Source organism: Adiantum capillus-veneris, chromosome 11 (genome assembly GCF_014529385.1).
Source record: "Adiantum capillus-veneris isolate H3 chromosome 11, ASM1452938v2, whole genome shotgun sequence".
In the NCBI taxonomy this organism is placed as follows: Eukaryota; Viridiplantae; Streptophyta; class Polypodiopsida; order Polypodiales; family Pteridaceae; genus Adiantum; species Adiantum capillus-veneris.
The window spans coordinates 31,147,927-31,160,002 of NC_140941.1; the positions used below are offsets into that span (position 1 = coordinate 31,147,927).

General features: G+C 35.4%; 1 protein-coding gene across 4 annotated transcripts in view; it reads right to left on the reverse strand.

The window, feature by feature from the left end:
* Positions 1–579: 579 nt before the first annotated feature.
* Positions 580–12,076, reverse strand: part of CLC-D (chloride channel D) — a 168,277-nt gene continuing 156,780 nt past the window's right edge. For 3 of the 4 annotated variants that reach the window (XM_086522960.1, XM_086522962.1, XM_086522959.1), the window contains 2 exons: positions 1,108–1,149; positions 580–995 (listed from right to left, as the gene is read on the reverse strand). In XM_086522960.1, coding sequence (XP_086379086.1) covers positions 954–995; positions 1,108–1,149 — 84 coding nt within the window. In that variant the 3' untranslated portion in view covers positions 580–953. Of the gene's footprint in view, positions 996–1,102; positions 1,150–12,076 lie in introns of all 4 variants that reach the window. The other variant, XM_086522961.1, reaches the window with a different exon arrangement.

Consider the following 12,076-nt stretch of genomic DNA (forward strand, 5'->3'; position numbering starts at 1 on the left):
TCCTTTTGGATGGAATCAAGCATGGTTCTTTGTTGCTGTAACAATCAATCTAGATTTCTTTCGGTTTTCACAGGTGACACATCAATGGAGTGCCTTACTTTCCCTCTTAAGAGTGCTGATTAATCCACATTGAGCTCAATTTTAAGCTCCTCTTCAATGCCTTCGTCTCGATAAAGGGTCAGAATCCATCAGCATCATAATAGGGGTAATCCCTCACATCCAAAATCTCTGATACGAATAGCTGCTTAACTTCCTCTCTCTCCGGTGAACTCATTTTTCTTTAGTTGTTGCCTAGAAGGCCATTCTCATCTTTTTCTGTGATGATACTCCCAAAAAACCCTTTGTGACTCGTTGGGCTGATTCATAATAGAGGAATTAGATTCCTCATTCAAAGACCTGTTCATATGTAGAAGAGCTTGCCCCGTCTTCTGGTCCACATCTATCAAAGTTAGGTATATTATACACACACTGGATGGTGCATTAGCAACCATACATGTGGCGTTTTGAGAAACATGCACAATCCCTTCCTAATCAAGACAAACTAATCATGGAGGGAAAAGAAATAAGTATACATTATCATAAGGCAATAACATGGACAAAGCTTGCATTATTCAGGCAACGTGTATGACAATCTTTAGAACTTGAAATTTTCCAAAAAATCACCCTCTGATGATCAGAATAATGAACTGATCTAACAAAACTGGTGGATACAAGATCTCTTCGGACGACCCTTTTACATGGGACATCAAAGAATAAGATATCAGGAGAGTTGCTTATTATTACATAGACAAAGATATGCTGTGAGGGAACTATACAGGGCTCCTTGTATGCTGGGGAGGTAACCGAAGTGCTGCAACGCCCTCAAGCAAGACTGGAGGCCATCAGTGTGAACAAAATGCTGACTTTGAGATATATGATTGGCTTCTTCATTTGAAGAAGTCATTTTACGAATCCTACACTAACAGTTGTTGAAGTAGCGGGTTAGACCTGTTCATCTGCACGAAAAACACATACCCTTCAATTAATTATGCTGTGACAGAAATATTACGATCACAATTACAAAAGCAGGCACAATCACACAAGTTCATGGAAACAGCTAGACCTTACTCTGACAGCAGAGAGCTCCTGAACTTCTTTGTCTTCACTTGGCTGCACAAAGCAATGTGCAAAAATCTCTCTCTCTCTCTCTCTCTCTCTCTCTCTCTCTCTCTCTCTCTCTCTCTCTCCAAAACATGGCCAAAGTGAGGTAGAAGATACAATCATAGGTGAAAAAAAAACCCTCCTCAAGATCTTGACACTAAATGAAGCTGAGGGGAAAAACCCAAGGATCGGGACGAGAAAGAAGATGTTAGTAAATGGGGCTGACATTCACCATTGCCGCCGGGTTTGGGGGGGGGGGGAAGAGAGAGAGAGAGAGAGAAATCTTCCTAGAAATGGTTGCAGCATTGCGAAGAGAGAAACACTTGAATGATCAACCCAACACCTTTGTGCCTTGTCCTATCAAGCAACCTGCCCTCGCCAATTCCTCATCGCACAACCTACATCTGTTGTTTCCAACATCACCCTGCAGTGTTCAGCCTTCATGCTCTTACAATCCATTCCTGCTCACCCCCCCTGCAGCTCTTGCCACCATTTTTATTTTTATTTTTAAACTTTTTTGGCAGAAAAGGTGACTGTATACTATGTACCAAAGAGACCACTTGAGATGCTTAAAAGACTATCACCCAGAGGATGCACAAGACGGGGAGAGTATATATCAAGTGACTTGTATGAGGAGGACGTGCATAATGCCATGTAGCAGCTCAATCCAAATGGCTGTCAAAGTGGTGGATGTAGGAGAAGACTCTAAGCCACCATTACAAGATGGAAAGAAATACCTTCACCACATATGGGAGAACATCCCTGAGAACCAAAGCGGGTTCGCCATTCTATAAACTAAGTTCGAACATACGTTCCGATAATGCTATGGCTAGATTTTTATGTCACAAAGTGATGATGTGGCAAGGCCTAAACCCTAGCAAACGAGGCAGAAGGAATTTTACCAACTTGCCGATTCCTGCCGAAGGGGCCAAAAGGCATTAGGATTCAAAACCTAACACGCACAACTTATGGAACCCGACCGAGGGGCCTAAAACCAAATTGTTGACGTGGCATCGGTTGTACGGACAGGTCGGAAATCCCGCTGACAGCAGGCGCATGGATTTCTTGAATTTTACGTTGCTGGCAGCCTAGCCCTAGATTCTGGGTCTCAAATGTTTTTAGAACTATTGCTTTTCATGTAACTGCTTTTGGCCAAGGGCCTTTAAAAGGGTCATAGGGCCTCCTCTACCGGCAGATTAGCTTAGGAGCACTGTGGATCGGGAGGACCCTCGGACCTTGTACTTGTGCAAGCGTAATAATAAAGAAATACCAAGAAAGGGCGCTACTCTTTCGGGCCAGTATCTATGGACGCAGAACTCCGCCATGCCGTGTCCTCTCTCTCTCTTGGTTTTGTTCAGTTCTTTCACTTTCATTGAGGGCCTATTCTACATTTTCACATCTCACATTTCACACTTCATTTCAGTTTTCATTTTTACTTTCAGTACTTTTTGTACTTGTACTTCAGACATTGTATTAGATTCACCACTTTGTATCTGATCGTCTCATAGGTCATTTTGGCCTTTTGAAGACGTTAATATATCATTTCATTTCATTTCTCTCTCTCTCTCTCTCTCTCTCTCTCTCTCTCTCTCTCTCTCTCTCTCTCTCTCTCTCTCTGTGGCGCCTGACCCCCTTATTCCTGCCGTTTGCCAGAAGCAATAAAGGCGGTCTCTCTCTTACCCTCAAGCACCAGAAAGGGCAACCCCGAGAATCAGCCCATGCTGCTGCAAGATTCAGCAGCCAAGATGATGCCGCCAAGGACTCCCATGGCTGCCTCAAGTGTACTGGATGATGCCATGACCAAGTGGACCTACGGAGATTGTTTCCATCGCGACAAGTTGCTTTTTTTCTCTGTTTTCAGCCCATAGACGTTGTAGATGGGGCTGATTTTACAAGAAGGAACCCGTGAACACCTCTTCTAGACCCTAAGCCAAAGATCTAATGCAACACACGTGACTGAAACAATTGAACAAAAATTTGAGAGAGGGTCAACACGGCACGACAGAGTTCCTCGCCCAGAGGTACTGGCCCCAAAGATTGGCGCCCCTTCTCGGTATTTCTTTATTATTATGTTTCAACAAGTACAATGCTCGAGAGTCTCTCTCTCTCTCTCTCTCTCTCTCTCTCTCTCTCTCTCTCTCTCTCTCTCTCTCTCTCTCTCTCTCTCTGCAGTGCTCCCAAGCTAATCTGCCAAAAGAGGAGGCCCTGGTACACTTATAAAGGCCCCTAGCCAATTCAAAATCAGTTACATGAAAAGCACTCATCCCCAAAAGCTCCTAGGCCTTAAAGCTAGCACTGCTGGCAGCCTCCGTAAATCACGGGTGTCTGTATAGTACCATGTCAAAGTCAACGAAAAACACGAAAATCCATAGACATCGTTGCTACGTCAGCAAGGTCTTCGCGATTTTGCGTCCACACTTTATTCAAGAAGGTTTTTAGGCCACTCGGCCGGATTCCATAAGTGGGGCGGATTAGGATTTTTTTTAATCCTAACCCCTTTGGGCCCCTTGACAAGAACCTGTAAGTTGGTAAAACTTCTTTTTCTTTTTTTGCTAGGTTTAGGGCATGCCGCGTCATAACTTTGTGACAAGATCTCCTCCGAGGATTCCTTTTTGAGAACCGAGTTGCGTTCCGACTTTTGAGACTTCACAGGTGATGTTTTTCTTGTTTTGATCTCTAGTATTTGATTGCATGTGCCTGTTCTTTTCATGAGGGAGACCAGAAAAGCGCTCTGAGAAACTAGAGCCAGATATGCCCAAAGGGTTTTGTGCCTTGAGTTTGGGAGTAGATCCACGGATCTAAGAATGGTAGACTCTCGAGTTGGGATCATGGAGTTGAGATTCCCAAGGCCTTTCTGTCTAGAAAAGCAAGAGTTCTTGCTAAACCCTTTGCGGGAAAAAGACTCTGGGAACAAAGTCGGAAAAGAGTTAAGGGGATGCCATGCCCTGAGTGTAAAAGGTGAGATCCAAAGGCAACAACTTTGGTTCTCGAGATTTCTAAGCAAGGAAGAGACGTTCCTAGGAATGAGGTATACCCTGAGAATAGGAAGTTGAGGCTTCCTAATACCATCCAGTCTGATCTAGGACAAACATGGTAATACGTTCGGTTCAAGTGCTTGTATAGACTTCTTTCTAGTAGTAAAGATACTCTTACTGGAGAGGACGGACCCATCTTCCGATCCCCAGTACTGTGCTAATCTTTGGACTTAAAACAAGGTATTGTCATTCTGAAGTATCTCTGACCAGTACTGGCTTGTCTCAACATCATCTATACATGGGTGAAAAAACGGCATCCATTCCTTATTTATAAAAACCATGGTGAAAAAAGCCATCACCCAAAGTTCGGACGCTCAGACGCCAACCGGTTGTCCATACAACCGCGCGGTTCCTCTAAGAGACGCTCAGACGCCAACCGGTTGTCCATACAACCGCGCGGTTCCTCTAAGATAAACTTGAAATCTTAAGTAATATCCACAAACACAAACAAGCACGCCGTAAAGACTCTGGATGGCGGAATCGCCATTATTACTCATTATCTTGAGTAAAATATTTCCAATGAATCAGAGGTGTCTTGAAACAAGCTGTCTTAAAGATAGTCAAACATTTCTTTCCTAAGTCAATCAATTATAACCCAATCATTTTTTTCCTATTTACAATCATTGCTCGTTGGTTTCGTGAAAGTTACCTTACGTTTACAGTGAGTTTATCCTTCCTAACCTTACGTATACAATGATAACTTAAAAATGAACTTTAAAAGATTTTAAGTGAACAAAATAGAAATCCACCTGGGAGTGCTCGTCCATGTGCTGTTGGGCGTGAGCCCGTAGACTTTTCTCCGTCGGCCTATGGCTAAGCCCAGCTTCATGCTCATTAGTGGCTTTATTTCTTTTAGTGCTAACATCCTCTTCCTTGGTAAGAGGATTTCCCCTAATTCTCTTTGGAACCATGTCGGCAGCCTTATAAAAAGACTTAATCGATTAACAGTTTAATTGAATAATCTTTTTTTTTTTTCCTTTTTACCCCAAAATAAAGATTTTTAGAGTAAGTAGATATCTTTCATAATTAATTGAATGAGATATTTCTCTTGTAACGTCTTTATACTATAAGTCATTTTCTATAATTATCATTTGATTAGAGAAGCCCTTTAACTAGGTTTATCCTTAATCATTCCATTTTTAACCTTCGTAAATTATAAATTTTTGTCAGCTAATGAATTACTCACTCTAAATTGTAATTAGATACGTTCTATCTTTAAGAATTTTTATAAATTTGATATATAATATTTCCCTCCTATACTTATGATTTAATTTAAGCAAAATTTTGCTCATAGTAATTTGTTATACGAACCATTTATGCTTAGGTAATTTTCCTACCCTTCAATAGTGATTTTGGACCTCAAGTATTTATTTGGTAATTACATAAATTCATTTACTTTTTTTTCTTTATTTTATACGCAAAATCGGTTACTTTTAATGAAGATAAATATTTAAACCATTTATCTGAGATTGTGCTATTTATCACGGATTCCTAAAGGTGTGTTCTATCTCTGATAATTATATGAAAGGTTTTTAAATTAATTTACTATTTTTTTCTTTTTATTTTTTCTTAAAAATTAATTATCTAAGGGTAACATAATTATCACGGGTTCTGTAAGGTGTGATTAACTTTTAATAAATAACTCAAAGCACTAAGAATCAATTTGCTAATTTTTCTTTTTTAAATTGTCCTAAAAAATTATAATTTTGCTAAGATAAATAAGTTAAGTAATTATATGAAGTTAACATAATTATCAAAAATTCTTTAAGATGTAATTAACATCTGATAACTCGAAGTATTTAGAATCGATTTGTTAATTTTTCTCTTTTAATTTGTCATAAAAACAAAGAAATTCTACTAAAATAATTAGGTAAATTAATTATCTAAGATAAACATAATTATCACAGGTTTCCTAACATGTAATTAACATCTAATAAATAACTCAAAGAATTTTGAATCAATTTGTTAATTTTTTTTAAAAATTTGTTTTAAAAACAGAGTAATTATGTTATAATAAATAAAAAAATTAATTATCTAAAGTTAACATAATTATGTAATTAACCTCTGATAAATAAGTCAAAACATTTTAAATCAATTTGTTAATTTTTCTTTTTTAATTTGTCCTAAAAACAGAGTAATTCTGTTAAAATAATTAGATAAATTAATTATGTGAGGATAATATAATTATCACGAGTTTCCTAACATGTAATTAACCTCTCATAAATAACTCAAAACATTTTGAATCAATTTGATTATTTTTTTTTTTTTTTTTCTCTAAAAATTAGTGTAATTCTACTAAATTAATTATAAAAATTACTCACAAAATTATAAGATAATTTTCTTAGCTTAATGATAGTTCAATGTAACTCTCGTAATTATCTCAACATAATCTAAACTTAATTAATATAATTCTCATTAATTTATGATTCATATATATAATTTCAATCCTAATATGATATAATAATTAATCAATTTAATATCCCTAAGTTTAATTACAACAATCAACAAAAAATATTGAATCAAGAGAAGATTTTTAAGTATACATAAGATTAATCCTTAATTTATTAAGAAAATAGGTTAACATATCTTTGTTAATTAAGAAGGATTACGCTAATTATCGTTTAATTTAATCAACTAGAGCTTAATCTCTAATGATTTCTGCGTAGCGGTCTCTTTATATGAGAGAGGGTACGTCAAGGCTTCGAATCTAAATTTTTATGAAGGAAAAGAGGTCTTATGAAGTAGCGCCAACTATTTTTATGAAGTAGCGCCAACTGCTGCTATTTCGGTCTGTGGCAGGTTCCCCCTTGCTCCACACTGCCTCCACAGCTTCGAGAATCGATTTTGGTTGATTTTACTGATTTCTAATGATGAAAATTGGAATATCAGTTAATTCTAGAACTTTAGGATAAAAAAATCTTTGTTAATAATAACTACTAAAACCATCCAATTTTTATTTACTAATTGAATTCCTAGTGAAACCTTTCAAGGTCCGTAACTTCTCCAATTTTTATCGGATTCTGATTCTGAAAATTACTACAAAACTCTGCTTCTGATTTTAAAAATACCAATATCACCGTAACTTCAATAGTGATTTTCAATTTAATTTTACAAGCTTTGTACAATTTTTAAGGTTTCAGAAACTAGAAATCACCTCAACTTAAGGAATTGAGATGTCCTCATTTTAACCGAAATTAGAAAAATCTTTGCGAAGTGATAATTCATCCTCCCAGGTGGCGTCTTCAGTGAGGTAGTCCTTCCATGTTACTAAATGTTCTCTGATAACTTTGTTTCGTAGACTCCTTTCCCTAGTGTCAAGAATACAATCTGGTTGGAGTTCAAGGATTTCATGCTTCTGCATCACAATCTGTTCGTCATGTAGACTGTGATTGGGATTTGGGATGTAGGGTTTTAGAAGACTAATATGGAATACATTATGGACCTTGAGGTACTCAGGTAGTTTCAGTTTGTAAACTTGATCACTGATTACTTTAATCGCTTCATAAGGTCCACAACATCTGGGACTTAGTTTTTTGTATTTTCCCAAGGATAAAGTGCTTCTCTTTGGCCGTACCCCAAGGAATACTTTATCCCCTTGTTTGAAAAACCAATCAGATCGTTTTTTATCAGCATATTGTTTTTGGCGGTCCTTGGCTGCCTGAATGTCTTGTCTTATGGCTTTGGTTTGGGCATCCATCTCCTCCAACATTTGCTTTGAAGCTTCTACTCTTGTAGTAGGATTAGAAAAGTTTAGGGGTGATATACATTCATGCCCATAAAGAGCATTAAATGGCGACATCCCAATGCTTTATGAAAGCATGAGTTATAGGCGAATTCTACTAGAGGAAAAAATTGGATCCATTTCCGAGGTTCTCTACTACAGTAGGCTCTAAGAATGTCTTCAATAACTTGATTCACTCTTTCCGTCTGGCCGTCTGTCTGAGAGTGATAGGATGTACTGAAACATAGCTCTATACCTAAGGATTCAAATAAAGCTTTCCAAAATTTTGAAGTGAATTTTGCATCTCTGTCACTGACTACTCTCTTATGAAGTACGTGTAATCTGAAGATCTCTTGGATAAAGAGACGGCTTATGTTTAATGCAGTGTAAGTTGTTTTACAGGCATCAACTGGAATACTTTAGTCAGCATATCCACTACCACCATAATGGAGTCGTAACCCCCTTGAACAGTGGGAAGACCTGTTACAAAATCCATGCTAATGAGTTCCCACTTCATTTGAGGAATGTCTAGAGGTTCAAGTTTTCTTGGCATCATTACTCGTTCAGCCTTAATTCTTTGACAGAAAGACATTGTCTGATGTAGCGAAGTATATCTCCTTTCATTCCTCACCAGAAATGGCCTTTCCTTATGGCATTAAGGATCTTTGCATTATCAAGATGGCCGACAACTAGAGCGTTGTGTCATTCATAAAGGATTAGCTTCTTTTATGTTGGATTCTTAGGAATGTAAAGCCGATACAATAAAGAAGCCCATCCTCAAGTGAATAATCCTTCATTCTGTCTTTTTCTTTCTCTTTTAGGTCCTGTTGATTAATAATCTGTAGAAGTTTTTGATAATCCTTATCTTCTAGGGAAGCTTCCTTAACCTTGTTTAGGATTGGATTGTCGTCTGTGGAAATAGCCCCAAGAAAAACCTTACGACTAAGAGCATCAACAACCACATTCTCTTTCCCTGGTTTATATTTTATTTCAAAATCATATTCCTGTAAGAGTTCTATCCATCTTCTCTGCCTCATGTTGAGTGTTGCTTGTGAAAAAATCCATTTTAAACTCTGATGATCAGTGATTAACAGGAACTTTCCTCCTAGAAGATAGTGTCTCCAGAGTTTTAGAGCATGGATGTCAGCTAGGAGTTCCAGATTATGAGTTGGATAATTCAGCTCGTGGATTCTTAATTTTCAAGAAGTAAAGGCGACTAGTCTGCGTTCTTGGTTTAAAACTCCTCCTATAGCAAGACCGCTGACATCTGTTAGTACTTTAAACTCTCAAGTGAAGTCAGAAAGTTTGAGTACAGGGGCTGATGTGAGATTTTGTTTTAGTTTGAGGAAACCATCCTCGTGTTCTTTTTCCCATGTAAGTTTGGCTGTCTTTTTAAGTAGCTGCGTCAAGGTTGGTTTTCAATTTAATTTACAAGCTTTGTACAATTTTTAAGGTTTCAAAAATTGGAAACCTTACAATCACCCCAACTTAAGTAATTGAGATGTCCTAATCTCAACCGAAATTGGAAAAATCTTTGCGAAGTGATACTTCATCCTCCCAAGTGGCGTCTTCAGTGAGGTAGTCCTTCCATTTTACTAAATGTTCTCAGATAACTCTGTTTCGTAGACTCCTTTCCCTAGTGTCGAGAATACAATCTGGTTGGAGTTTAAGAATATCCTGCTTTTGCTGTGAGTACAAGTGGCATCAGAGCATGGTTTAACAAGGTCCTGACCTTAGGAGGGTAAAAGTTGAAAAAAATAGGCACGAGTTATATTGCATTTTTAATTATGGTATATTGTGAAATCAGAATTTCCCTATCAATACAAGAAAATATCCGTCAAGCTTACCGAAAGTTTGTGATTTTCAACATCATGTTCGAGGCTGCTTGCAGCTCCAATAGTTTTGTATTACGCAACAGCATCATGCAATTATTAGATGTAATGTTTTCTCCTCCTTCTACATAGAGAATCAGCTGATCACAGTTTGGCGGAATTTTCTTGATTGATGCGGGACAGATAGAAGGGTTCGCACTCAATCTTGAAAGACTCAAGTGGGCAAAAACACTTCAAGTGGTCATGCAAGTGTGTCTTCGATGGTCCGAAGTGTTTCTGCCCGAACTAATTTTCAAAATCAGAATCCGATAAAAACTGGATAGGTTACGGATCCTAAAAGCTTTCACTAGGAATTCAATTAGTAAATAAAAATTGGATAGTTTCAGTAATTATTATTAACAAAGACTTTCTTTTCCTAACGTTCTAGAGTTAACTGATATTCCAATTTTCATCATTAGAAATCAATAAAATCAACCAATATCGATTATGGAAGCTGTGGATGCAGTGTGGAGCTGAGGGAAATCTGTGAGGGACCGAAATAGCAACAATTCGCGCTACCTTGAAGCTAGGGACCTGCTTGAGGTATCAAAACCTGCCAAGAACAGCCCGAGACCCAAAAAAACTATAAAAAGACCCCCTTTCCTTCATAAAAATTTAATCTCAGAGCTTTGACACTCTCTCTCATATAGAGAGACCGCTACGCAAAAAATCACTACAGATTACACTCTAATTGATTAAATTAAATGGTAATTAGTGTAATTCTTTTTAATTAACAAAGCTACGTTAACCTATTTTCTTAATAAATTAAAGATTAATCTTATGTATACTCAAAAATCCTCTCTTACTTAAATAATTTTTACTGATTATTATAATTAAATATAAAAATATTAAGCTAAATAATTATTATATCATATTATGACTCAAATTGTCCATATTAACCATAAATTTATGGGAATTATATTAACTAAGCTTAGATTATATTGAGATAATTATCAGAGCTGAATTCTACTCTCATTAAGCTAGAAAAATTATCTTATAATTTTTTGAATAACTTTTATAATTAATATAACAGAATTGCACTAATTTTTAGAGAAAAATAAAAGAAAAAATAATCAAATTGATTCAAAATGTTTTGAATTATTTGTCGAAAGCTAAAACATGTTAAAGAACCAGTAATAGTTATATTAACCTCACATAATTAATTTACCTAATTATTTTAGCACAATTACTCTGTTTTAAAACAAATTATAAGTAAAAAATTATCATATTGATTCAAAATACTTTCAGTTATTTATCAGAGATAAATAACATGTTAGAGAACTCGTGCTAATTATATTAACTTCACATAACTAATTTTCTAATTATTTTAGCAGAATTATACTCTGTTTTTAAGACAAATTAAAAAAAGTGAAATTATCAAATTGATTCAAAATGCTTTGAGCTATTTATCAGAGGTTAATTACATGTTAAAAAACCCGTGATAATTATGTTAACATCAACACATATTTAAATTTTTTAATTATTTTAACAGAATTACTTTGTTTTTAGGACAAATCAAAAGAAAAAAATTATCAAATTGCTTCAAAATGTTTTGAGCTATTTATCAGAGGTTAATTATATGTCAAAGATCCCGTGATAATTATATTAACATCAAATAATTAAGTTTTATAATTATTTTAGCACAATTACTCTGTTTTTAGGACAAATCAAGAAGAAAAAATTATCAAATTGATTCAAAATGTTTTGAGCTATTTATTAGAGGTTAATTCCATGTTAGTGAACCCGTGATAATTATGTTAACTTCAGATAATTAAAATTTTTAATTATTTTAGTAGAATAACTATGTTTTTATGACAAAATAAAAGAGAAAAATTAGCAAAATAGTTTAAACGATTTATTAGAGGTTAATTACATGTTAGAGAACCCGTGATAATTATGTTAACTTCAGATAATTAATTTACGTAATTATTTTAGTAGACTTACTCTATTTTTAAGACGAATTAAAAGAAAAAAATTTACAAATTGATTCAAAATGCTTTGAATTATTTATCAGAAGTTAATTGCATGTTAAAAAACTCGTGATAATTATGTTAACATCAGATAATTAACTTACATAATTGTTTTAAATAAATTACTATGTTTTTAAAACAAATTTTAAAAAAAATTTAACAAATTGATTCTAAATGCTCTGAGTTATTTATCAGATGTTAATTACATGTTAGAAAACCCGTGATAACTAATTACCTCAGATAATTAATTTACCTAATTATTTTAACAGAATTGCTCTGTTTTTAAAACAAATTTAAAAAAATATTAACAATTTGATTTTAAATGCTTTGAGTTTTTTA